Here is a 26,147-nt window from a genome sequence, read left to right on the forward strand (position 1 = left end):
AAGTGGACCTGTGTGGAGAAGATATTGAAAGTAACAAATAAAAATTCTATTGAAATTGAAATTATCAGTTGTTCTTTTGTGGGCCTTTTCATGGTGATAGATTCTTGCATGCAGCATCTTTGTGGTTCTGTCTGCCTATATTCGTTCCCTTTTCTGTTTCTGCTTCATCACCTTCTGGAAAATTACCAGAAGTTTGAGAAATTAATGTTCATGCCATCAATTTGGAGGCTACCCAGATGGAATATGAGGTGTTGCTGTGGCTTCAAAGTTAACTGATTTCACGACACGTACCAGTGATAACAAACCTTATTCTGATTCTGCTCCTCCAACCTTAGAGTGGCTCCATTGTGGCAATAGAGATGGCCATGAAGCGTTGTGTCAGAATTGTAATGGGAATTAAAATGGTTGGCCATTGGTCTCAGGTGAAGTGTTGCCTCACCTGGAAGAACTGTTGGGATCCCTGAATGGAGGTGAGGGAGGAGGTGAATGGCAGGTATAGCACCTTTTCCACTTGCAGGGTTAAGTGCCAGGAGGGGGATTAATAGGGAGGGACAAAAGCCAAGGGATTCACAGAAGGAGCAATCCCAGTGGAAAGCAGGGAGGAAATGATCTGTTTCTAAGATATGTCTGAGATGTGTTAGAGATATGTATTTCTGTAGCCATAGTGTTTACATGGCTACACTATAAACTAGCTGCATTCCTTTTCCTTTTTTTGTTCCTGAATGTTTTTCTCACCCATGTATCCTGTTTCTTTTAAATCATAATCTATTTATTGCCGGTCATTTGCACACCTGTAACCTCTTCCATGAATTTCCATATTACACTTGTCACCAGATTCAAACATCTAGACTTTGACATTCCATTGAGGGACAATTGCACTGTCGGCAATGCCACTTTATGGATAAAATGCCAAGTAAATTTAAATGTCAAGTAGAAGGCTCTTAGAGAGGCACATCAATATGCAGAGAATAGAGAGATATGGACCAAGTACAAGCAGAAAGGAGTGGATGTAATTGGCTTAATTCGGGAATGGCAAACCTATGGCATGCATGTTCAAAATGGCACATACAAAATTTTGTTGGCACTGTGACATGCAGTACCAGCTCACGATTCTTTAAATCCAACTCATTATAAAAAGGTACATAATGATTATCTTTACTGCCAAAGAAAGCAGCAAAGTATTTTTCTTACAACACAACAGCAATGAAGTCGTTTTCATAGTAAACAGCTCATGTGAGCTTGGCACCAGCTAGGCAATTGTTAGAATACATGATGTTTGATGATCGGGTTTGAAATCCACACTGGCCTGGTGTACAAATCAGTGCTTGGATAGTAATCAGTTACAATAACAATACTATTTAGATATGATGTTATTTTTCAATTGTCCTTTTAAAAATTATGAATAATTTTTGAACTGGATTTATAAAATGCCTCATTGATTTCAATCTGTCTCTGTTACACTTGTATTAATAGTAAAACAGCGAATAAGTGTAAATAAGAAACAGGGCTCAACCTCTCTCCTTTTTTTTAAAAAAAGTCCATAATTTTTTACTAATTTGTTAATCGATGATAATCTCTGCTCAAAGTTACCATGACACGAGAGGAATTTTTGAAGAGATTATTGCCAATTTGGGCACACATTCTCAAAAAGATTCACCACCCCTGGAATTAGTTCACAACATCAAGGACTGAAGGTGTTGTTGTACTGTAATATTCAATGTTATAAATTCTATGTCTTCTTCAATTTTGTAAGGAGTTCTCAAAAGATTTATGCAATTGTGATCAAGTGTAGTTTGAGGTTAGCTATAACCAATGGTTACTTTTCAATAAACCTCACCTTTTAATTATGAAAACAACAGGAATTCTGCAGATGCTGGAAATTCAAGCAACACACATCAAAGTTGCTGGTGAACGCAGCAGACTAGTCTAGTCCTGACGAAGGGTCTCGGCCTGAAACGTCGACTACACCTCTTCCTACAGATGCTGCCTGGCCTGCTGCGTTCACCAGCAACTTTGATGTGTGTTGCTTTTAATTATGAAACTAGTTTTGGCTCCTCCACAACTAGAAGCATCAAGGCCAGAGAGGAAATGAAATCTTCAAGAGTTTTCAATGCTAAGAATAGCCATAAATCTTAGAGCAAAAAAAAAATGTCTATCTATATTCAATATTATGAAACTTTCGACGGTTATTTACAATGCTACTACCTGCTGGAGAAACTCAACGGGTCAAGCAGCATATGCACAGGGAAAGGAATTGATGACATTTCAGACCCTGCATGAAGACTGAGTGTGCCAAACTGAAGTATCAACAATTCTTCCCTCCACACCCCCCCACCCTGCACACAGATGATTCAACCCACTGAATTGCTCCTGCATGTGCTGTCGTGTTATCTCCTGTGTCTCCAAGGGTTTCCGGTACCCACGAGGATAACACATAAAAATAACAAATTAGAATGCAGCAAATTATTCATTCTCATGCCCTAATATGATCCATTGCTTTCCTCCTTGCAGGGTGATCCAGGGGATCCTGGAATACCAGGGATGACTGGTGAAAAGGGACCTCCAGGTGAAGGAATCCCTGGACCATCAGTAAGTTAAATGATAAATTGTCAAAAGTACTGTTTTTTGGAAGATATGTTGTGCTTTGGGTTTTAAGGTAACAGAAATTTAATTTTTATGTGTTGATTTTTATAAGCATTGTTTCCTCTACTCCATCAGCACATTTGATAAAAGGAAACGGGTTACTATGTATTCTGTCTCAGCTCCATTCCAAATGATGCAGGATAGCATAATGTCGGTCTAAATTTGAGTTAATTTCATCAATTTTACTCAATAGGCCTGTAAGTATAGGTCTAGCCCCTGACTGAAGGAACTGAGATCCAGGCTAAATTAAAATTTGTTTTCTTTTTGTGTGTTGCCACCTACATAAATGCACAAGAAGAGTTTTTTAAAAAAAGGATATTCTTTACTGAAGCTCGTAACTCTCAATGCAACACTTGGCACAAAGTTTCCTCTTACATTGGATACAAACCAGTTTTAAAGCTCCCCTATGAACATATGCTTCTGTCTAACATTTCTGAAATTATACAAAAGATTATGAATTCTCTCAATCTCTTGGTCTCACTTATTGCACTTGACTGCCAGCTTCACTTGGAATATTTGAAGTATCCACTCCAAGCACAGTTGATTCCACGGGTCACTTTTCAGGTCAATAAATCAGGTTTTACATCCTATTCTCCAATTATTAGCACATCATAATTAACTTCATTACTTTGAAAATGTTGTATTAAGTTTATGGATCATCATCTTTTACTGTTATCTTCATATTTCTCAAAATGCCAAGTAATTGTTGAAATGACATTTTATAATTTGCTGTCATCATGACAGGATGTTTTCATCACTTGTGGATAACAATATGACCAGAGCTTGCTTACATCTAGAAGAGGCACTGTGAACACATGACTCTGAAAGAATGCTAATGTTCTTCTCTTTGTTTCATAAGGCAAACTATTTATTAATATTTTTCTTTCATTAATAACTCATTTTATGTGCCCATTCACTGCCATTCTGCTTTAGCATTCTCCCCTGTTCCATGTGAAATGATTTAAATTTTCCAAGAACAGAAGATCAACACATTAATCTCCATCAATGAACATACACCAGAATAAAGGGACAGACACAAACACTGCATTTTTAATAAGAGACTGTGTGGAGATAAAATGCTTTTCTGGCAAATTTGCATTTGGATCAAAATGTTTATGTACTCGTGAAATATCAAGGCAGTAGTTATAATTGTTAAAATCTAGCTCGGAATAATTCCTTGTCAGTAAGCTCTCAAAACAATTACAAAGCAATTTGTGAACAGTAATAAATTTAATGTCCTCCACAGAAAGCATCCATCATGACTTTTTACTCAGACTTGACAATATAGTGACATTTTCAACAAAGGCTGCCTGACCTCTTTATTTCACTAAGTGTTGCTCTGCCACCATTCATTACTCACCAAAAGCAGAGGGTATGGAGGATGATGAAACTCGTCTCACTTTGAGATTTGGAATGAATTTATTTGAACTGCTGTTTAACCATGCAAACAACAAAAACTTCCTCTATTTATTTTGTCCCTTTCATGACCTGTGGATGTTATCATTGCAAATTATTTGCCGTTATGCAAATTTGTTGATGTCACAATCACTTCTTCTATGGCTGAATTATTTTACCAATTGTTAGTATTAGACTTTTAGTTTTTAAATATCATACCAACAAATGCCTAAAACACTCTAATCTTCTGGATGCATTTATTGTCTGGTTGTCATATTGCTAAAAAGCTGTTAGTTACATAGTTTTAAAAAAAATACAAATCGACTCTGTGTCCCAAATGCAATAAAACTTTAAAAACCCCCTAAAATGTTGACTAATGGTGTTTTATTAACAATTATGGTTTCTTGTTGGCCCTTTGGTCATTCCTGATTGTTCATCACTGAATGGAGACTAGAGTTCATGAAAAATAACTAATTTACATGTTAGGAAAAACATAATAACATTGTGATTTTCTTTCTTCTTGCCCAGGGCTCTGCAGGACAACAGGGTGAACGAGGTCATCCGGTATGACAAAACATTATGTTAATTCATGTGAAGATTCAACTGTTCAATGGACTGCTTTGTTAAATTATCACACAATGCTTAAATGCCAAGATTTTGCTGGATTGTATGCTTTGATTTTGTTCATTTCTTCCTGGGGGGAAAATGTTAGTGCTGTTAGGGAAAATTTAAAATGAATTGGCAAGGGAAGGGGATTCAGAGTAGTTGTTGAGATAGAGACACAATCAAGTAGATGAAAAATAGTAAGTCCAGTCTGCAGAATAATGAATAAATATACGACAATGGAACTCAAAATTAAATTGCATCTGTTTTGTTACAAGGATTAGAACTAGTAAAGTGGATTTCAGTTCAAGGGTTAATTACTAAGGGGGTTGGGCCCAGTCTGTTGTTTCCATCACAGCAACTCAGTATCCCAGTATATGGAAATTTCAGGTTAGGCAGAGGAGGTAGCAAAAGTGGATGAGACAGTGCACTGTGAGTCAAAGATTGTGTTATTTCAGTACTGAGGGAGGATGTCTTAGAAGGCTCCTAAAACGTGACCATACAGATAGAGATTTGAAATAATATTGTTCCTTTTCTGGAGATGTATTACAGACCTTCCAACAGATATGATATGTAGGCAAGTATCCCAGAGATATGACAAAAAAAAATTGACAAAAAATTGACAATATGACAAAAAATTGTACAGGGGGATTTCAGCTCCCAAATAGTAACTGGGCATGCCTTAGCGTAAATGGCTTAAGTTGGCACAATTGTTGGCATAGATATTAAGTCTGTTCCTGTGCAGTAATGTTCAGTAATGTACGGAGGGGGGCAGAGTTTTTGATGTGTGAACAGGAGAGCTCTTTGAAGCAGTATATAGATACAACTTTGAGGGAAGGAGCATTGCTGGACCTTATTCTGTGCAATATCAGGTCAAGTGGAAGTGCTATTCATTTTTAAGATAGTGACCATAGCTCTCTATATTTTTAAAATGGATGTGGAAAAGTATAGAGAAGCTCTTAAATTGAAAGAAGGGCAATTTGGTTTAGGTGATAGGTGAAGTCCTAAGAGAATATATTTCAATGGTAATCACAAAGAAAATTTGTAGTTGGATGTCTCCATAAAGAAGAAGTTACTTGATGCCTTAGCAGACTTGAAGGTGTATAAATCCCCATGACAGGATTGATTTATTTTAGGCTTCTACTGTGGCAAGGAAACAGATTACTGGGGCTCTGGCTGAGATTTTTAAACCTTAGTTGGACTATGAGGTAACAGGTAACTGGTGGTCTGCAAACATTATCCTCCTTTTCAAGAAGCACAGCGGGGAAAAGCATGGTAACTACAGACCTGAGAGCCTAACATCACTGGTAGGGAGGATACAGGAAAACAATTCTGAGGGAAGAGGATTAGTGATCACTTAGAAAGAGAGGATTTGATCAGAGACAGTCATTACAATCCTGTCTGACCAATTTGATTGAATTCTTTGAAATGGTAACAAAATGTATTGCTGAAGACAGGGCAATACTTTTTGGTAAGTCCTTTGAAAATGCCTATAGAAAACTGGTTCAAAAGCTTAGTGTCCCTAGAATCCAAAGCAGGTTGGCAAAATGGGTCCAAAATTGGCTTGGCAAAAGGAGAGGGTAATGTTAGAATTTTTGTTTCTGATATTTAAAAAAAATCACAAATAGTTTTTTTTTGTGATTGGATATTAATCCTAAAAGGATTAGTGATGAGGCACTAAGTTTTGCAGGTGCAGTGACTGAAATGCTCCCATGCACATATCCTTTGTTGCCACATACCCGCAAAGCTTAGCGGGAACAGTTTATATCAATGTATCGTGAAATACCCTGTAATTAATTATGTGTTAATGAAAATAATCCATACATTTTCTAAATCGTAAACATATCTCAACTTACTTTGAAATATTTTAGAGGTTGAAAGTATTTACAACACTGTCACAAATTGTAATAAATGACACAAAATGGAAGTCAATTGCTTATTGTTAATAAGAGTCAGCCAGCTGAAAGCCAATGTCATCCAAGTTTAAAAGTTTAAGAAACATGAAAGACTTTCATAATGTCATTATACTCTTGAATTAATAAATAAAATCAGAAATATGTGATTTTTCAATTTTCATTCAAAATATTCATAGTATGCATAGTACAAAAAAATTGAAATGCTACACAATTTTCAGGCTGTGTAAAAAATTTCCTGTTCAGAGTAATGGTTGGTCTGCACAGTTGTAAAAAAAATTTAGAAAGAATATTGGCTGTGACCCTTATTGTTTGCAATTTACATGAATGAATGTTGATGTATAAAGCATGATTAGTAAGTTTACTGATGACAAAAAGATTGGTGGAGTTGTTGATAGTGTGGAAATTATGTTTAGGCTGCAGAGGATTATTAATCTGTCAGCAAAATTGTCTAAAAATGGCAGATGGAATTTAATCAAGGTGGGAGATGATAGATTTGGGAGTACTAAAGAGACTATGTCATAGACCATAGGATCTTAGGGACTACTATGGAATTGAAGTACTTGGAATACCAATCCACAGATTCTCGAAAATGGCAACATATGTAGATAAAAAAAATTAGGAAGGCAAATGTAATACCGCTCATTATTAGTTGGAACATTGAATACAGAAATAGAGAATTTATGTTCCAAATTTATAAAACATTGGTCTCATCTCATTTAGAATACTAAATAAAGTTCTGGGCATCATGCTATAGAATTGGCGTGATGGCGCTGGGAATGGTGCAGAGGAGATTCACTGGAATGTTGCCTCGGATGGAGCAGTTCTGTAATGAAGAGAGATTTGAGAAGCAAGTTCTGTTCTCACTGGAGGGAATATAACTAAGATATATAAAATTATGAGAGGTATTGATAGGGAAGACTTTAGGAAACTTTCCCCCATATCAGAGATAGGTAAAACTAAGCGACTTAGATTTAGAGAGAGGGGAATCGGTAATGATGGAGACTCTTTTCTTCACCCAGAGAATGGTAAGTACTGGAATCCACTGCCTGAGAGAATGTTTGAAGCAGGGTCACTGATGACAACAACAAAGGAATAGATGAGCACTTGAATTGTTTAGACACAGAAGTCTGTGGGATTAATGGTTAGTGTGGACAAGCTGGACCCAATGGCCTGATTCCTTTCTGTATGTTTACATCAAAGAAGCCAACACAGACATTAAGTTCTTTACACTCTGGGTAGTGCATCTAACACCCTCTTGAACGACCCCATCTTTCCATTTCTATACAATTGATTAGTACTCTATAACTTGGAACAATAATGTGCCTCCACCAGAAAATGGCATGTTGACCTTTGTAAACAGAAATGTACAGTATAAGAGAACAAAAGTCATGCTCAACATTTATAAAACACTGCATCCGACAGAGTGATCAGCAGCACTGGGGCTCCACAGGGGACTATCTTATCTCCCTTTCTCTTCACCATTTACACCTCGGACTTCAACTACTGCACAGAGTCTTGCCATCTTCAGAAGTTTTCGGATGACTCTGCCATAGTTGGATGAATCAGCAAGGGAGATGAGGCTGAGTACAGGGCTACGGTAGGAAACTTTGTCACATGGTGTGAGCAGAATGATCTGCAGCTTAATGTGAAAAACTCTAAGGAGCTGGTGGTAGACCTGAGGAGAGCTAAGGTACCAGTGACCCCTGTTTCCATCCAGGAGGTCAGTGTGGACATGGTGGAGGATTACAAATACCTGGGGATACGTACTGACAATAAACTGGACTGGTCAAGAAACACTGTCTACAAGAAGGGTCAGAGCTGTCTCTATTTTCTGAGGAGACTGAGGTCCTTTAACATCTGCCGGACGATACTGAGGATGTTCTACGAGTCTGTGGTGGCCAGTGGTATCATGTTTGCTGTTGTATGCTGGGGCAGCAGGCTGAGGGTGGCAGACACCAACAGAATCAACAAACTTATTCGAAAGGCCAGTGATGTTGTGGGTATGGAACTGGACTCTCTCATGGCGGTGTCTGAAAAGAGGATGCTGTCTAAGTTGCATGCCATCTTAGTCAATGTCTCCCATCCACTACATAATGTACTGGGTGGGCACAGGAGTACATTCAGCCAGAGACTCACTCCTCCAAGATGCAGCACAGAGCATCATAGGAAGTCATTCCTGCCTGTGGCCATCAAACTTTACAACTCCTCCCTTGGAAGGTCAGACACCCTGTGCCGATAGGCTGGTCCTGGACTTACTTCATAATTTACTGGCATAATTTACATATTACTATTTAACTATTTATGGTTCTATTACTATTTATTATTTATGGTGCAGCTGTTACAAAAACCAATTTCCCCCTGGGATCAATAAAGTATGACTATGACTATAAACTATACTTGGAGTATGTTTCCATTTCTAGGAACCACACTTCAGAAAGAATGTAAAGGTCAAAGAAATGAGCAGAAAAAAAATACCAAAAAGAATTCAGGGAAAAATGGCTTTAATTTATAGGTTGCTAGGAAAGGAAGGGTTGTACTTGCAAAAGATGAGTTCGCAAGGGGATCTCATAGAGATGTTTAAAATCATTGAAAGATATTTAGAGTTGTCAGAGGGCTCAAGAACCAAGGAAATTGAATGAAGATGAATGGAAAAATGACTAAGAGTGACATGAAGATTATTTTGTCCACTGTGGTTGGGGCATGGATCGCACTCTCGAGGGTGCTGATGTTTGATTTATAGTATTCAAATGATAGCTGGATAGCTATCTGTAATGAAGTAACTTGATGGTTTATGAGAAGAAAACAGAGTCGTGGGACTATCTGAAATGTTCTTAATTAAAGTTGTTACTGATTTGGTGGTTTAATGGCTTCTTTCCATTTGAAAACCATTCATATGTAAGTTTCTCTCCATGTCATAGAGCATAGAGGCTTAGAGACATGCAGCTTAAAAAGAACTGTGTACCATCAACCACTGATTTACATTAACCCTACAATAATTCCATGCTTATTTTACATTATCCTTGCGTTAACATCAAATATGATGTTAGCATTCATTTTAAGAGGACTTGAATGTAAAAGCAAGGATGTAATGTTGAGACTTTTTAAGGCACTAGTGAAGTATTGTGAACAATTTTGTGCCCTTATCTAAGAAAGGATGGGACAGGCTTCAAAGGAGGTTCACAGAAATGATTCTGTGATTGAAAGGCTTGTCACATCAGGAGAATTTGATGGCTCTGACCCTCTAATCACAAGAATTCGGAAAAATGAGGGTGACCTCATTGAAACCTATCGAATGTTGAAAGGCCACTAAAGAGTGGATGTGGAGAGGTTGTTTCCTATGATGGGGTGTCTTAAGAGCAGAGGACACAGCCTCAGAATAGAGGGATGTCCTTTTAGAACAAAAATGAAGAGGAATTTCTTTAGCCAGAGTGGTGAACCTATGGAATTCCTTTCTCCAGGGGGCTATGGAGTCCGTCATTGGGTATACTTAAGGCAAAGGTTGATGGACTCTGATTAGTCAGGGCATGAAGGGAAAAAGGGAAAAAGGGAGAAAGCAGCAGATTGGGGCTGGGAGGGAAAATGGATCAGCCATGACGAAGTGGCGGAGCAGACTCATTGGGCCAAATGGCCTAATTTTGCTCCTGTATCTTATGGTCATATGGTCTTTCCCTGACATGTCATATTATCTTGATATGACTGTTCATTTATTATTTGACTAAATGCCAATGAAGAGTACGGTGAGTATGCCTTTTGACTAAATGCCAGTGAAGAGTATGGTGAGTATGCCTTCACTGCAATAGCTGCAGTTGTTCAGGGAAACAGTTGCCTTCAACTTTCTAAGGATAATTCATGATGTACAATAAATGCTGATTTATTCTGTAACAGCCACATCCTGTAATCCTATTAATGAAAATGAAATGCTTGTAGTTGCTGAAATTACTGCAAACATTCAGCAGGACAATGTTAAGATCTCATCCTGATGATTCTGAAATGTGAACTCTGTTACACTCTCTAAAGATTCTCTTGACCTGCTGAGTGTTTCCAGCAGATATTATTTTTATCACAGGAGACAAGTCACCTGGCACCTGTAAAACCATTTATCTTTTGAAACATTCTTTTGGATCACTGTTTAGCTTATATACAACCCATACTTAATAGTTTAATTCCTGGAAGTCAAATAAGGTACATGGACAGTCATTTTATGTGAGTCTTTAAAACTGCATTTAAATATACCCAGAAGTACTTTGTCAATATTACGATTTGATCTAGTATCTTGATGATTAAAACATGGCATTATTTTAATTTCTAGGGTCCACGAGGTCCACCTGGATTCAGAGGCCAAATTGGGCCCCCAGGAAATGATGTAAGTCTTACTAATCTTCGCAATAAAGGATTCTATAACATTAACATTAATCAGTTCTGCTGACCCTACAAAATAAAATTCCACATCTGAGTATCTAACAGAAGTGGAGACCAGCCATTAGTATAGCCATCACAACCTCCCACTGCAAACTCCTCAGCAGCACTTAGTGAGAGCCAGGATCAGAGTAGCCTATTATCCTTTGTTTCAGTGGGTAATGTGCAGTGCACAGAAATCCAATTGGAGTTGCTAACAGAAAGAAAAAAAAACATTTTAGAAAGTCAGGCATAAATCACATATCATCCCACCCTCTCACTAAAGTGAAAAGAGAGGAAAATCCAGAGGGATGTTCAGTGGAAGGCCAGATAAAAATTATGCTTTATATATTGTCAACAAAAGCCAAAATTAATTTTACTGAGGTAAGTTTTATCTTCCTAAAAGCATGATAGTTTTAGGAACCAGTTAAACTGATTAATTGAACTGCTTGTTATCACCAGCAACTAAACAAGTAGTAAATTATTCCCATATGATGATCATTGGCAGATAGAATGTTTCCTGAAAATAAAGACACACAAACTTTTAAAGTAGACACTTACAGATGATGATTTATGTTGTGACCTTGCCTCATTCACCAGAAGAATTTTATATAACCTGAAATAATTTGGAATTGCTATATCTAGATTTTCTTGAGAATAAAAGTGACTTCTGTATGTGAAAAGGTTTCTGGTTTGTCTTGCAGGGCTTACCCGGTGCTAGAGGAGATCCGGGACTTCCAGGAAAGCCTGTATGTTAGCTTTGTATTTTGTGTCTATCGGGCCTTTTCCAAAAATTATCTCTACTCTCTCTTCCTTTTACGCTCTTGCTGTCTCTTAATGTTGGCCCTTTTACCTCTCTTGTTTTGTACATTTTTATCTTAAGCATTTACTCTGTTTTCCTCAGGTATGGTGGGCTTTTGGTCATTGAGACAAATTTCCCCCTCAGCCTTTTTGACATTTCTAATGGACGGTAGCTGTCATTATATGCTCTTCCTTTTTTTGCATTTGGACATAATATAAAGTTCACCATATATGGATCAGAGGAAGTACTGAGGCATTCCATTGCCTCTACCCAGTCGCCTGTTCTGGCTCTCAGAAGGCCCACAAGAAAAATAAATAATGCTCCCTGGGTCTTTATTAAATTCAAAAATGCCCGCTGTCCAACCATTGTAGAACCACATTGAAGCCATGCTGATTCAGCACACTGTTGTATTTTGACATCATAAAATTATTTTGACTATGAATATGGTGTCTGATACAATTCATATTGACCAATAGAAAGCACAAACTCCTTGTAAACCCTATTCAGAGATTTATGATATTAAAAGTTTGAAAATGTGAAAGATCTCCATATCCATGACTGGTAAGATTAAATAGGTGCAGTGCACCATTTGTATTGTAAGAATTAGGCATTCAGCTGAGTGATAGACTGGAGTCACAGCTCCAAAGATGAAAACTGATGGCTGATGCCCAGCATACCTTTTTCTCTTCTTTGTCTCCTCTTCCAGCAACTTTAATAGCATCTAGCCATCAAATTACAGATGCTAACTTTACCATATCCAATGCCCGAATAAATTGACTCAAAAAAGGAAGCATAAAATAAAAGGAAATAATCTGCATTGCATGTAAAATAGTTTCATTGACAAAATAATGCAATGGTATGTTCTGACCTACAGGCATCATTACCTCTTATTTCCAGGAGAGAGATAGAAGGCATGGCCAAGGTGAGTGGGTTTGTAGTCGTCTAAGGTGGCCACTCAGGAGAAAAAAGCTCAATTTTCAACTCCAGATATTACAGTTGAACCAATGCAAAATTAAACACACTGTGATTTGGCCATGTCATAAACTGCTTATTGATGTTGTCAGGGATGGGAAAAGAGACACGAAATTATCTGAAGTATACATTTCCTTGTATCAAAGAATCGGGTGATTCTAAATAAAAGTTGCTAGAGAAATAAAAAAAATGCATGATTTGGTAAAGTTCTTGCTTTTTCTGTTACTCTACATGATCAATTTCCTATATATGCTCTCAAACTTTGATTTTTCAATATCAGTATTGAAAATTACACCAATATTTCTTTCCTTTCCCAGTACAATTCTGCCTGTTCCTGTTGTTACTCCTTTACTGTTCTCAGTTATTGACAAGCTTTGTTAAAGTATTGCATTGGGTTGACTAAATATTATTCTGTGACAGATTCCATAAAAATAACTCTTGATTTAATTATAAGATAATGGTGAATATCATTGACTCTGGTTTTATGATTGTATTGTGGATGACGTTGTTCCCTCTAGGTGATAAATGTATGTGAATATTGCTGAGAATTGATTATTTGTATTATTAACATCAGTATTCTGCTTCTGTGTAAGAGAGTAGCAATCCAATTTTCATGCCATTGGAAAGCTGCAGTGCTGAAGGAAAACAGGAAGGGAATTCAGGCAGCTATTTAGGTGGGGTCTGTACTGCATATGAGAAAGTAATTGATTTATGATTTGCAACCGGAAACTGGAAAAATGCCTATAGTGCTGATCTCTCAAAGCATTGTAAGTAACTGAGTACCCACATTCTTGACAAAGTGCTTCTTAATCGCCTAAAGAGAGACATTAACCAGTTCAGTCAGCTCCAGAAGATAAAAGCAGAATATTATCTATTAAGGACATAACATGAATAAGAGTTCACTGAATTTTACTGTATAGTTAAGCTATTTGCAGATTGTTTGTATAGTTTGAATTTAATTTCTGATGTCATGTGTTTCCTGTGTTTAAGAGTTTTGATAGTGTTCTCGTCAGCTGAGTGAGAGAGCATAGCCATTTGGAATTGGTTGGAACACTGATCAATGTGGGCCCCAAATCACAGTTGTTAGGGTTTGCTAAAATTCTTTTGCTTGATTGCTAAAGGTCTTCCATGAACCAATTGAGTTGGGCAATGGAATGTAATATAATTGATTCTTTCCATTACAAACTATTCCTTAATGTATTTAAGCATAATGACCTTGTACATTGTCTTGTTAATCCAGCTGACAATGCACTTTAGTAAGTGAATCTCGCAACCCCTCCAGTAGTAAGTAAAATGTTTGGCTAAAAAAATTCTCTTAAAAATTATAAAAGGTCATTTAATATTTTCACTGTTATACAACATCAAATCAAATGTATTTTGATTTTACTATGATCAAAGGACCTATTGAATCTTCCTGAAGTAGGGCAATAGGCAGAACCTTGCAGTTTCCACCCAGGAGTAACGTGGGCGGGATTACGTGTAGATTCTGATTCAGGCATATTAACCTGTAAAGATCACAGATTTATTGAGCAAACGTCATAATAAGCATTACACACCTATATTTGTAGCTTTTATTCCAATAGTTAAACCAAATACTGCTTCGGTTTTCAGTCCTAATTTCTCTCAGGGATCCTATTATCTCATATTTTTCTGTCTTTTGCTTGATTAGGTGAAAAATTATAATCAAAATCCAGAGGTGACAAAGTGGGCTTTGTTTCTGTCTGAAAATCCCAGCTATAAATCATGGGATGAAGTTCAATCTATAAATAGATTAAGTTTATCTAAGTTGACTTCAACTTAAACTAAGAGGCAATTACACTATCTTCCTATTGATATCCTACACCATTTTTATGTGAATGTGAAACATACTTTGACATTATTTAATTGAATTAGAGTGGAAGAGGCTTTCCAGTATCCTGGCCAATATTTGTTCCTTCAATACTCAAAATTGCTGTCAATATTATTTACATTAATCTAAATTTGATGGCCAATAGTACTTTATTAGATATTCCTCAATATGACCTCATTGGCTGTGAAGCACTTTGAAACAACCTGAAGTAGTGGTAAGTACTTTATACATCCAGATTTACTCAACAGCTTTAAAGTTTACTTTATATTCCCTGAAAATAAGAAGTTAGTGCTGCTTCCCTCTGTTTCTAGTTTTGAAATAGGGTAGTTTTCTTGATCGATGACCATTCCAAACATCAGTTTTGGTCAAGAATAAATGCTAGCACTTTCTAATGCATGGAAAATGGAACGGGTAATAGTATTCATTTTTAGAGTAGTCTTTAGTTCTTGAATATAATTGCAGATTAAGATATCACCTGAATTTCTGCTCAGTCTGGCACTAGAACAATGTCTCTTCTATGTTTAGCTGTTCTCTTAAGATTTGTTGCGAAAAAGATTGTAAAGTAATTAACAACAGGGGTGATGTGAGAAAAAGTCTTTCATACATCACGTATAAAATTATAATTTAATTTTGGTTCTCAACAGAGAATTGCATAAATATTTGAAAGTAAAATGTTTCCATGGCTGAAAGGAAATGAATAACTATTGGTGAATAAAATTGAATAACTTTACAAAAATCTGGCACAGATTTGATGGGCTAAATGTCTTCCTTCTATGCTGCAGTGATTTGATGATTCCATAAACATGCATCAACAAAATATCACCATAATTCTTTCATCATTGTCAGGCATGATGATAATTCTCTGGCTTATTTAATATGGCTATAAAAGCTTATGAGTTTTCTTTTGATATAATTCATGGTTTTTTTTACATCTAGAAGGAGGACCCCTAGTAGATTTTATATAAATTCTTGTCAAATGAATTTGTAATTAATGTACCAATAGCTTCAACCCTCATAGGATTGGTAACCGCTGCTATATTTGACAAACAAGCCTGGTAGCTTCTTCTATTCGGCGTAGTAATTCTAAATACCTCCTAACACAATCTTAATTTGGGATCTTCAGGAGTTGTGTACTAGCTGTCCAGCAGGTCCACCTGGATTACCAGGAGTCCCTGGATTACCAGGAAGTAAGGGCCATCCAGGTCTCCCTGGCAAAGTTGGAAAAGATGGATTAAGGGTAAGTGAAATAGAAAGGGCTTCATGAAGAAGAATAAAATAAAAATAAAATATAACTTTAAAGTAAATAGTCCCAAACTTTGGATTCTTGTACATTGAAATGTATGTGTTGACACCTCCATTTTTTTGGTGCTGATTATTTGTTATAAGGGCACGACAGTCCGTAATGGACAAGGAGGTGAAAAAGATGAACAAATCCAGTCAAGCACCAAAGAAACTTGGGATGGTTAGACTTGTTTCCTGAATGAAGGGCAAAATAAATGAAAGGAAATAATTGATTGGGAAATGAATCAAATGTCCACAACTGCAAGTTAAAAAAGAAATTATATTTAAGAAGATATAATAGGCACAATGTTTACCACAGTAAATATAATACATTAAATTTATTAAAAGCACATAAATCAATTCAAGAGGGTGTATTTCTTAAAACACCAATGATTGAGGAACATGGTAAGAAGGTTGCTAGATCTGAAAAATATCAGTCAAATATAATTATGATCCTTGGGATCACATTTTCTTTAAATACTGTACTTTGAAATGATACCTTTTCATAGAAGAGTTGGTGTTTGCCTTTCATCAACCTTTCCTTTTATTAGGGAGACCAAGGACTACCAGGGCCACCAGGACCACAAGGTCCAGAGGGAAAAATGGTAAGATAATATCTGTATAATCCATACCTGAATTGTTCTTTCTTTTCTTCCTTCCTTGAGAGTTCCTAACCAACATTTATCCTTCCAAAGCAATAGATTGTTTATTCAATGTGGGCCTCAGTAAACTTTTGCTAACTGAGTACCACTTTGGCACAATGAGTTAAGTTGTTGTCTGCGAAAACTTCAGAACCTGTGATGGAAAGCAGAAGTTCCCTACATATTATCATTACCATAGTAGGCCAAAAATGCCAGCATGGTACTAACCAATTAATTAAAGCTTCCACCACTTTTTTTTCATTCTGTAGTACTTCTGTGGAAACCAGAGTACCACAGATAAAAGTACATACAGTAGAACTCAGAGAAAAGACTACACACAAATGGTATTTCACAAAGCCATTTGAGCAACTACTTATATAATGTGCATATTAGTGAAATACATTGTCCCACCTTATTGTTTTTCTACCTTTTGTATGGGATTCAGTTCCAATCCGATATCTTGGGATGATAACATTTCTATCCTCTGTGCATAGTACACGTGTTTAGATTTGATCCATCAGATTACTGGCCACTTACAAATCTTATTTTTAAAAAATGATATATAGCTTCAAATAAATTTCTGTTTGATTTTTTTACATGCTAGAAAATGAATACTGTTTTCAGAATCCTATATTTACTTACTATATTCTATAATGCTCTCAGTATCACAACTGTGGGAATGACTTGTGGAATGCTAAATGAATGGATTGCAATTTTAACCATTGAACTGTTAATGAGCAAGAGAGCTTTTGCATTTGGGTTGAATAATCCAAATCAAAACTAAGTCCATTCCCTGCCTTTTATAAGTTAGTCTATATAAATCAGGCCATCAAGATGAGCAAGACCTTCACATCTACAGTCTTGCAGAGTTTCCTTCCAACAGGTGCACTCGCTCTCAACCTTCTAGCCCTTAAAATATATTAGATCAGTCTTCAGCTAGGACAGTTACAGGAATGGTGCCTTTATTATAATCAGATTTAAGAACCAGTCTGGTCACCCTGCTGAAAGAAAGTTATACTGTACTTGTAAAGAGGGGGTGCACAGAAGACTGATTGGATTCAAATCTGAAATGGGAGTTTGACTGCCTGTACTCACTCTCAAAGATAAAACGATGATCTCGTTGAAATGTACAATATTCTTATGGAGCAGAATAGGTAGATGCTGTGGTGTTACTTCCCTTGATTATATTGCTTAAAACGAAGGCCCTCAGACTCAGAAAAGGTAATTAGGACAAGGATGACAATCTTTGAAATTCTCTACTAACAGGGTTGCCAAGGCTCAGTTCTGAGTATATTTAAAAATTTTATTGATTAAGTTATAAATATTAAAGAAATCAAGGGTTATGATGTAAGTTTAGGAAGGTGACTGAGACAAAAGATCAGCCATGATTTTATTAAATAGCAGAGAGGACATATACAGCAAAATACACTACCCTTAATTTTATTTTCTTTGTTCTTAACTGATTTACAGTAGGTTCAAGAACATAAATTCTCTATAGCCCAGCTCCTCTCACAGAATACTTGTACCTCCATTCTTCAAAAATCTCTTTTATTTAGGAACTTTGATAAATAGTTAACTGTTGGTCACCGGGTTGTGTTTAGTACTGGAACCTAATTGCTCCCTGAACAGAATTGGTTGCGAGGCCATTGCCAAGTGTAATTACAAATTAACCACAGTTTTGTCCTCTGATATAACAAGTTATCTACTATTGGCCAGTGCCCATGATTGTCTAAAGACAGCTTAGGTGTGTTCATTCTCTATTCTATTCAGAATCATGGCAGTCACTAGCAGCAATTGAGAAGAAATTCTGAACTAACAACAAGTATCTTCTCTTTCCCCTAATCGCTTACTAGCTAGAACTGTTATTGAGTTGTCACCAGCATAAGACATAGGAGCAGAATTAGGTCATTCAGCGCATCGAGTCCACTCCGCTATTTCATCATTGATAGATAGATAGATAGATATACTTTATTGATCCCGAGGGAAACTGGGTAACATTGCTGGTCCTGGATTCCATTCAACCGCATACACCTGCCCTCTCACCTAATCCCTCAATGCTCTGACCACTCAGCATCTAATGCTTTGTTGTTCTTCTGTATCAATCTATTAGGGTAGCAAAGGAGAACGTGGTTTGCCTGGTTCATCTGGTGAAAAGGGAGAACAGGTAACATGTGAATTGCCTTCAATGATAAAACAGTTCTGAGTGATTCATTTCCATTTGGTAAATGTCCTGTATGTTGTTACAGTGCCACTTTGTAGGTTGTCTCTAAAAATTACGAACTTCAAACACGTAGCTTGATGTGGTTATATTATATACAGTATTTACAATAGCCAGTAAGGAATACATCTCTATTTTTCATCTTTCAATTCATGTCCAAAATAATCTAAGCTTCTTCTTTTTATGCTAAAACAGTTATAGGCATAGCTAAGAGCATGATTATTTTCCTTTGTGATCTCATGGCCAATATTATTTCACTATAATATCATTCAGGTCTGCCTTTCAACCTGCTTTGCAATGCCCATGAAAATATGACAATATTACCGCTTTAGAGGGATGTGAGTGATATTGGACAGGGAGGTATTGATTTGAAAGGTTGTAAAAGGTAAATAACAGAGAGTCAGATTAAATGGAGGAATGGATCTGTGCTTCTTAATATGATGGATTCTTAACTACTCTTATTTCACTATCACTGAGGTTGGGTGGTATTGGAATACAAGCAGATAATCATTTAAAAGTCAATCTCAACATCAGTAAAACACAATAACAACAGATTAATTGCATACATTCTGAGGAATATTGAATGAATGTGGTTAATCCCAATAGAGACATATTAAACATGGAGGTCAGCTAATGAATTCAATAGCACATGAGGACCAAATGTGGATTATGCAAAGGAATTTAGATGAGAGAAGGATGGGAACATGACTAGGGTTGGGGATCAGTGTTTGCCTAGTTAGGAGTCTTGTAATTATTGCTCGGGGTAGTGTTCTGAAGGTTTAAGATCGGACAGATGTTAGATACTTGTATGATTCTGACTGAGATATTAATGACACATAGGCTAGGATTTGGGTGACTGCTGGGTGGTGGAAGGTCAGCCAAGGTGGGGTAAGAGGCGAGTTATTATCATGGAAGTCCTGGAAACGTGAAAACTAGGTCTGTAAATTACTGAAATAACCTAAATAGGATTGGACCTGCTCCATTCAGTGGAACTGAATTTAGGAAATGTAGCAGAATATGCAGCCACTGTTTTATAGATTGTCAAGGGGGCTAAACTTGAAGGTTATCATATTTTTTGATCTTTTTTTACTAAAATATTTTGCTTGCTTTTCTTAGGGTAATCCAGGATTACCAGGGTACCCTGGACCACCTGGTGATCTAGGCCAAGCTGTAAGTCTAACTTTGTGCATGATGTTTAAGTACAGTAAATTTTCAGTGCAGAAAAAATAATACAATTTCTCTCAGTGATGAATTTAATTTAAACAAAGAAATTAAATCGAGCATCTTCTCAATTGCTTAGGCTTGAGTTTGATTTTCATGTACAGAGTTCAACAAACGTAATCTTTTAGCCATTAGAGGATGTGGTTTTGAGGACGTGGGTATGAATTACCAAAATGATTGCATTATTTGTGAAGGTTGGCTCATTCTGTTAGAAGGGGGAGGCTCAACAGATTTTTAAGTTGGTCAATGCTCTACAACCAACCCACATCAATTGACCTTCTCTAAAGTATCAACAAATTTAAAGAATATCAAAATGGAAAGTGGTACTGCAGCGATAACAAAAATAAGTCAAAACAATTGGAAGAGATTAATGCAACTTGTAAAGTACAAGAGAGTAACAGCAAAATTTGCCAAAATGATCAGTATCATTTGGAAAAACATGTCAGAACATTAATGAAGTTAAAATCTGTGAATGCTGGTAATAAATAAAAAGAGAGAATGCTTGAAATACTCTGCAGTTTATAACCTCCTTATGTGTGACATAATGACAATTCTTATTAGAGGTTATTTGGGTTTAATGAGGGCACAAATGACAGGATTTCCAAAGTGAAGATATCAGAACACTTCAGGTATCAGGAGCCAAATGACTTTCATCTGAACCAACATACTATGTGTTCTTGATAACCTTATTAGTTGTCATACAGTTGTCTGACTTTATACAGGCTCCCCCAAACTTACCAACACCCAATTTATGTGCAGTCAAACATAGGATTGAGCACCTGGGAGCTTGCTGGTATGGATTTTCCAGCTGCTGCAGGGCTGTGGACATCTCCTGCTGTCTGCAAACTCAGTTCAAGACCACCTTTCCAACCTGTGAACCGTTCAAGTTGCAAGCAGCTCACAAGAACGGAACCCTGCCATAGCCTTGGGACAACCCAGTGTTGGGGGTCTATAATAAATATAGCTTGCTGTACATCTTTTGTGATTTGTCATTTGCCTGGATTAGTCCATTCTTTCTGAAAATTGAATGTCAGTGCTTGTCAAGCATTATCATAAAGGGACTACACAAAGACATCTATTTGATTTAGCAATTTGTCCATTTTGGAAATGGTATCAGAGGCACAAACTAAGCTAAATTGTTCTATTCCTTTCAGGGAGCTGATGGTATTCCTGGATCTCCTGGTGCACCAGGTCTACGAGGAGAGAAGGTAAAATTAAGCTTCAGAAATATATGAAAGGAAGTTTAGAAGAAATGTTATGCATTATACACCGGTCCAAATAAAATTCTTATGTCTTTGAAGGATGGTGCAATGCTGTTGATCATATTGCAATCTCATTCAATTCAGGGGCTGGTAAATTATCGTCTATCAGTATGAATGCCACAATCAACCAGCCATTCCAACTGGTTTGCTTTCGATAAAGGCTAATTTTCTAGAAACAAGCCTATTGACGATGTTCTCATGATAACTTTGCTCCAGACCTCATTAAGGTTTAAGTTCAAATATGGCCCAATAGCTGAATTCCAGGGGTGAAACAGCAGTGACTGACCCATGATACTCTGATAGTGTTTGACCAAACGTGACATCAGAAGTGCTGGTAAAATTGAAGTAAGTATACATCGCGGGGAATACTCAAAGTTCATCTGCCTGGAGTGATATTTTCTGCAAAGGTAGATGGGTCATAGGTAGTAGGAAACTTTTCTCCAGAAAAGAAGCATCTAAAACTAAAGAACATAATGTTATGGTGATTGATCAGAGGTTTAAAGAGACCTTCAGAAGAATTCTTTCACCCACCCAGCAACCGTTATAACTCACTGCTTGAACGAGAGTTAGAGACAGGTACTCTCAAAGCACTTAAGAATTATCTAGATAGGCACTGGATGAATCTCTTTCTAATTAACTTGTTTGTACATCCTGGGTGGAATGCCAGTTGATTGTGTCAATTGATCTTCTGAGAGATGCAACAAGAAGTTGTTCCCTTTTAATTGCCAGACTTCAGTTCAGAGCAACCAGTTTATCTCCTTCCCCCCAGATTCAGCTTACCAAGTTCTAGACACTGATTTATACCCATCAAATGGAGGGTTTCACAAGATAATTTTTAGAAATTCCAAACATTCTTCACAGGTCTGAAGTTACCAGCTTGCTCCTGACTACACAGATTTTAAGTTTTGGAGCTTCTGTTTCTGATCAAACTGTTTCAATTGATTAGAGTAGGAGTCACCAACCCGTTGATTATGATCAACCAGTCAATCTTTGAGACTTTCCCAGTCGATCCTGAAGAAAAATCAAAAATAAATACACAAATACTGTTGTAATGTGAGCATTATAAAAGTAAGTAATACTAATTAGGATAATGGTAATATAGCAATACTTTCGCTAAAAAGCTGTTTGTAAAGAGAGATTGTTTCCCGGTTGCGGGGGTTTAGTTCCATCCTTTCTGCCCAGTGCGCATGTGTGTAGTTCTCCCGCCATGCACCGCATTTTCAGCATAGCCTGTGCTGCATCAAAGTGACCAATCAGATTAGATAAGAGTACAGACTGTCAGAAACATCAATATACGGCAGTGGTCCCCAACCTCCAGGCTGCGAAGCATGCAGTGGTGCAGCGGTAGTCAGGATGCACACAGCACATCTTTAAGAAAAAAAGCCGAAATAAACAAGCTAATTAATTAGGAGCCGCCTGGCACGTAAATGTCATCTCAGATCAGAGGCGACACAATTGGCAATCGCTCGTGATATCCTGATAGCATAGCAGAGGCTCCATGAAAGAAGGCGAAAACATACAAATTCCATCCAGAATGGGAAGAAGAATTTCTATTTACCTTGGTGAAAGACAAGTGTGTTGTGCCACCAAACACAAGCACTGACTAAAAGAGGGAATTTGGAGCGGCACCGCAACACCGACCACCAGGAATTTAAAGACACCTACCCCTCAAAGAGCACAATTTGTGTCTGGAAAGTTGAGCTGAAATCGGGGTTGAAGGCCCAGCAATCATTTTCCACAAAACATGCTGCTCAAAATAAGGCTGCTATTGAAGCATCATTTCGTGTAAGTCACCTTTTGGCTAAACACAAGAAGCCTTTTACAGATGGCGATTTATTCAAGGAAGCAATGGTCATTACAGCAGAGACTGTTTTTAATGACCTTAAAAACAAAAACGACATCACAACCGCAATACGTAATATACTGCTTGGCCCTGCAACAGTGACAAGGAGGGTAGAGTCACTGTCAGAGGACATGAATATTTTTCACTACAGTTCGATGAATCCCTGGATGTAATGCACACAGCTCACCTTGTTGTATTTGTCAGAATGGCTTTCCAGGATTTTACAACAAAGGAGGACTTCCTCACTCTTTTGCAACTAAAGGAAAGAATGAGAGGTGAGGATATTTACAATGAGTTTAAAAAAAATGTCAGTGAAAATGACATCCCCATTCATAAACTGGTGGCAATTACTACTGATGGGGCCAAGCAATGCGCAGTATGCGCGTTGGTTTTATACCACTAAAAGTCAGTGCCTACTTTGGGTCAACTTATCTATGTGAAATTGCATTTTCACAGATGAAAATTATTAAATCTAAGTACAGGAGCTGACTTACTGACAGACACCTCACTAGGGTTGCCAACTTTCTCATTCCCAAATAACGGACAAAAGTAGCAGTCAAATCCCGGGACATTCGCGTTTACCCCGAGAAAGACTACCATGACCGTGAAGTCTTGCACGGGCACCTGTGTGTGCATGCGCGTACATGCCGATTTTTTTTTATCCTATGAATCGGTTTTGGCTTAATTTTCATTATTTCTACTTTATATAGGCTGTGTATTTATCATACCATTTCTGGTTTTACTATATGTTAGTGTTATTTTAGGTTTTATGTGTTATTTGGTATGATTTGGTAATTTTTTTTGGGTCTGGGAACGCTCAGAATTTTTTTTCATATAAATTAATGGTAATTGCTTCTTCAGCATAAAACATTTCGACACGAAAGGTTTCATAGGAATGTTCTACCTTAGCGAGGGGAATATGGGACAGTTGGCAACCCTACACCTCACAGACTGTCTCAGACTGGCTGTCTGTAGTTATAAGCCAAATTTCAGGGTACTAGCAGAAAGTATTCAGCCCTAGTCATCACACTGCATGCAACAGTCAATTTTTATTCTTTATTTTTCGTGTTGAAATAAAATTAAATAATGAAACTTAGAATTAAAGGTGTGAAGTATTGTAATATTCTTAAAGAAAGACAGCTATGGCCTGTTTGATATGCTAGTTACAGTGTTTTTTTGTTTGAGTTAATTTGAAAGTTTGACAAAAGTATTTTGTGTAATTCAAATACAATTCGCGTAAATAAAAGGCCTCAAATTGGAAGTACAATCTCAGCTGTTTTTTCTCTAAACGATTTAGTAAGTAGATCTTGCCTTTCACTGAGGTCGAGGTAGGGGATCTTGGGCTTAAAAAGGTTGGTGACCACTAGATTAGAGCATCAGTGCCAGCTCTTTTTTTTATTAGGTCATTAAAATAGAAATGTCTCTGACATCCATCTGTTCATTTGGGAATCCCAGTATCAGGTCAACTATAAGGAAAGAGCACAGCATTTGAGGAACTGGAATAATAAATTCAGAGCTTACAATTTAATATTGTTCTTCACAGCTTCGATTAGAGATGGAGTAACACCATCACTAATTATTGTAAGGGTTATTAGAACATCATGATGGAGTGAAGGGGACAACACCAGTTTTGAGGAAGTTAAGATAAGCCTTTGCATACTCCATGAAGTTTTATGGAGCATCAGGTGTTGCCACTGAAAGGACTTTAATGATGCCCCATAATCAGAGAGACTTTTGGGATTGATTTTCATGGAGTTGGCCTACCAAGTTTACCTCTTTTCTCCTTTAGCAATCCTGAAGTGGGAGGGTGAGGAGCCAGAGGTCATGGTACATATAGGTACCAATGACATCGGTAGGAAAAGGGATGAGGTCCTGAAAGGAGAATATAGGGAGCTAGGAAGGGAGTTGAGAAAAAGGACCGCAAAGGTAGTAATCTCGTGATTACTGCCTGTACCACGCGACAGTGAGAGTAGGAATGCGATGAGGTGGAGGATAAATGCGTGGCTGAGGGATTGGAGCAGGGGGCAGGGATTCAAGTTTTTGGATCATTGGGACCTCTTTTGGCGCAGGCGTGACCTGTACAAAAAGGACGGGTTGCACTTGAATCCTAGGGGGACCAATATCCTGGCAGGGAGATTAGTGGGGGCTACTGCGGTGACTTTAAACTGGAATGGTTGGGGGGTGGGAATCAAATTAAAGAGGCTAGGCGTGAGGAGGTCAGTTCACTACAGGGGGATGGGAACCAGTGCAGAGAGGCAGAGGGGTGTAAAGTGAGGGTAGAAACAAAAAGTACTATGGAGAAAAGTAAAAGTGGCAGGCCGACAAATCCAGGGCAAGCATTAAAAAGGGCCACTTTTCAGCATAATTGTATAAGGGCTAAGAGAGTTGTAAAAGAGTGCCTGAAGGCTTTGTGTGTCAATGCAAGGAGCATTCGTAATAAGGTGGATGAATTGAAAGTGCAGATTGTTATTAATGATTATGATATAGTTGGGATCACAGAGACATGGCTCCAGGGTGACCAGGAATGGGAGCTCAACGTTCAGGGATATTCAATATTCAGGAGGGATAGACATGAAGGAAGGGGAGGTGGGGTGGCGTTGCTGGTCAAAGAAGAGATTAACACAATAGAAAGGAAGGACATAAGCCGGGAAGATGTGGAATCGATATGGGTAGAGCTCCGTAACACTAAGGGGCAGAAGGCGCTGGTGGGAGTTGTGTACAGGCCACCTAACAGTAGTAGTGAGGTCGGAGATGGTATTAAACAGGAAATTAGAAATGTGTGCAATAATGGAACAGCAGTTATAATGGGTGACTTCAATCTACATGTAGATTGGGTGAACCAAATTGGTAAAGGTGCTGAGGAAGAGGATTTCTTGGAATGTATGCGGGATGGTTTTTTGAACCAACATGTCGAGGAACCAACTAGAGAGCAGGCTATTCTGGACTGGGTTTTGAGCAATGAGGAAGGGTTAATTAGCAATCTTGTCGTGAGAGGCCCCTTGGGTAAGAGTGACCATAATATGGTGGAATTCTTCATTAAGATGGAGAGTGACATAGTTAATTCAGAAACAAAGGTTCTGAATTTAAAGAGGGATAACTTTGAAGG

The 26,147-nt window shown here is 37.6% G+C and overlaps 1 protein-coding gene across 1 annotated transcript in view; it reads left to right on the forward strand.

Annotated features, from left to right (window-relative positions):
• Positions 1-26,147, forward strand: part of col22a1 (collagen, type XXII, alpha 1) — a 306,811-nt gene that overhangs the window by 248,470 nt on the left and 32,194 nt on the right. Inside the window, exons 39-48 of the mRNA XM_072246143.1 lie at positions 2,512-2,589; positions 4,567-4,602; positions 10,867-10,920; positions 11,657-11,701; positions 12,629-12,676; positions 15,699-15,812; positions 16,408-16,461; positions 18,608-18,661; positions 19,832-19,885; positions 21,091-21,144. Of these exons, the coding sequence (XP_072102244.1) occupies positions 2,512-2,589; positions 4,567-4,602; positions 10,867-10,920; positions 11,657-11,701; positions 12,629-12,676; positions 15,699-15,812; positions 16,408-16,461; positions 18,608-18,661; positions 19,832-19,885; positions 21,091-21,144 (591 nt within the window). The remainder of the gene's footprint in view (positions 1-2,511; positions 2,590-4,566; positions 4,603-10,866; positions 10,921-11,656; positions 11,702-12,628; positions 12,677-15,698; positions 15,813-16,407; positions 16,462-18,607; positions 18,662-19,831; positions 19,886-21,090; positions 21,145-26,147) is intronic.

Source organism: Mobula birostris, chromosome 1, assembly GCF_030028105.1.
Source record: "Mobula birostris isolate sMobBir1 chromosome 1, sMobBir1.hap1, whole genome shotgun sequence".
NCBI lineage: Eukaryota > Metazoa > Chordata > Chondrichthyes > Myliobatiformes > Myliobatidae > Mobula > Mobula birostris.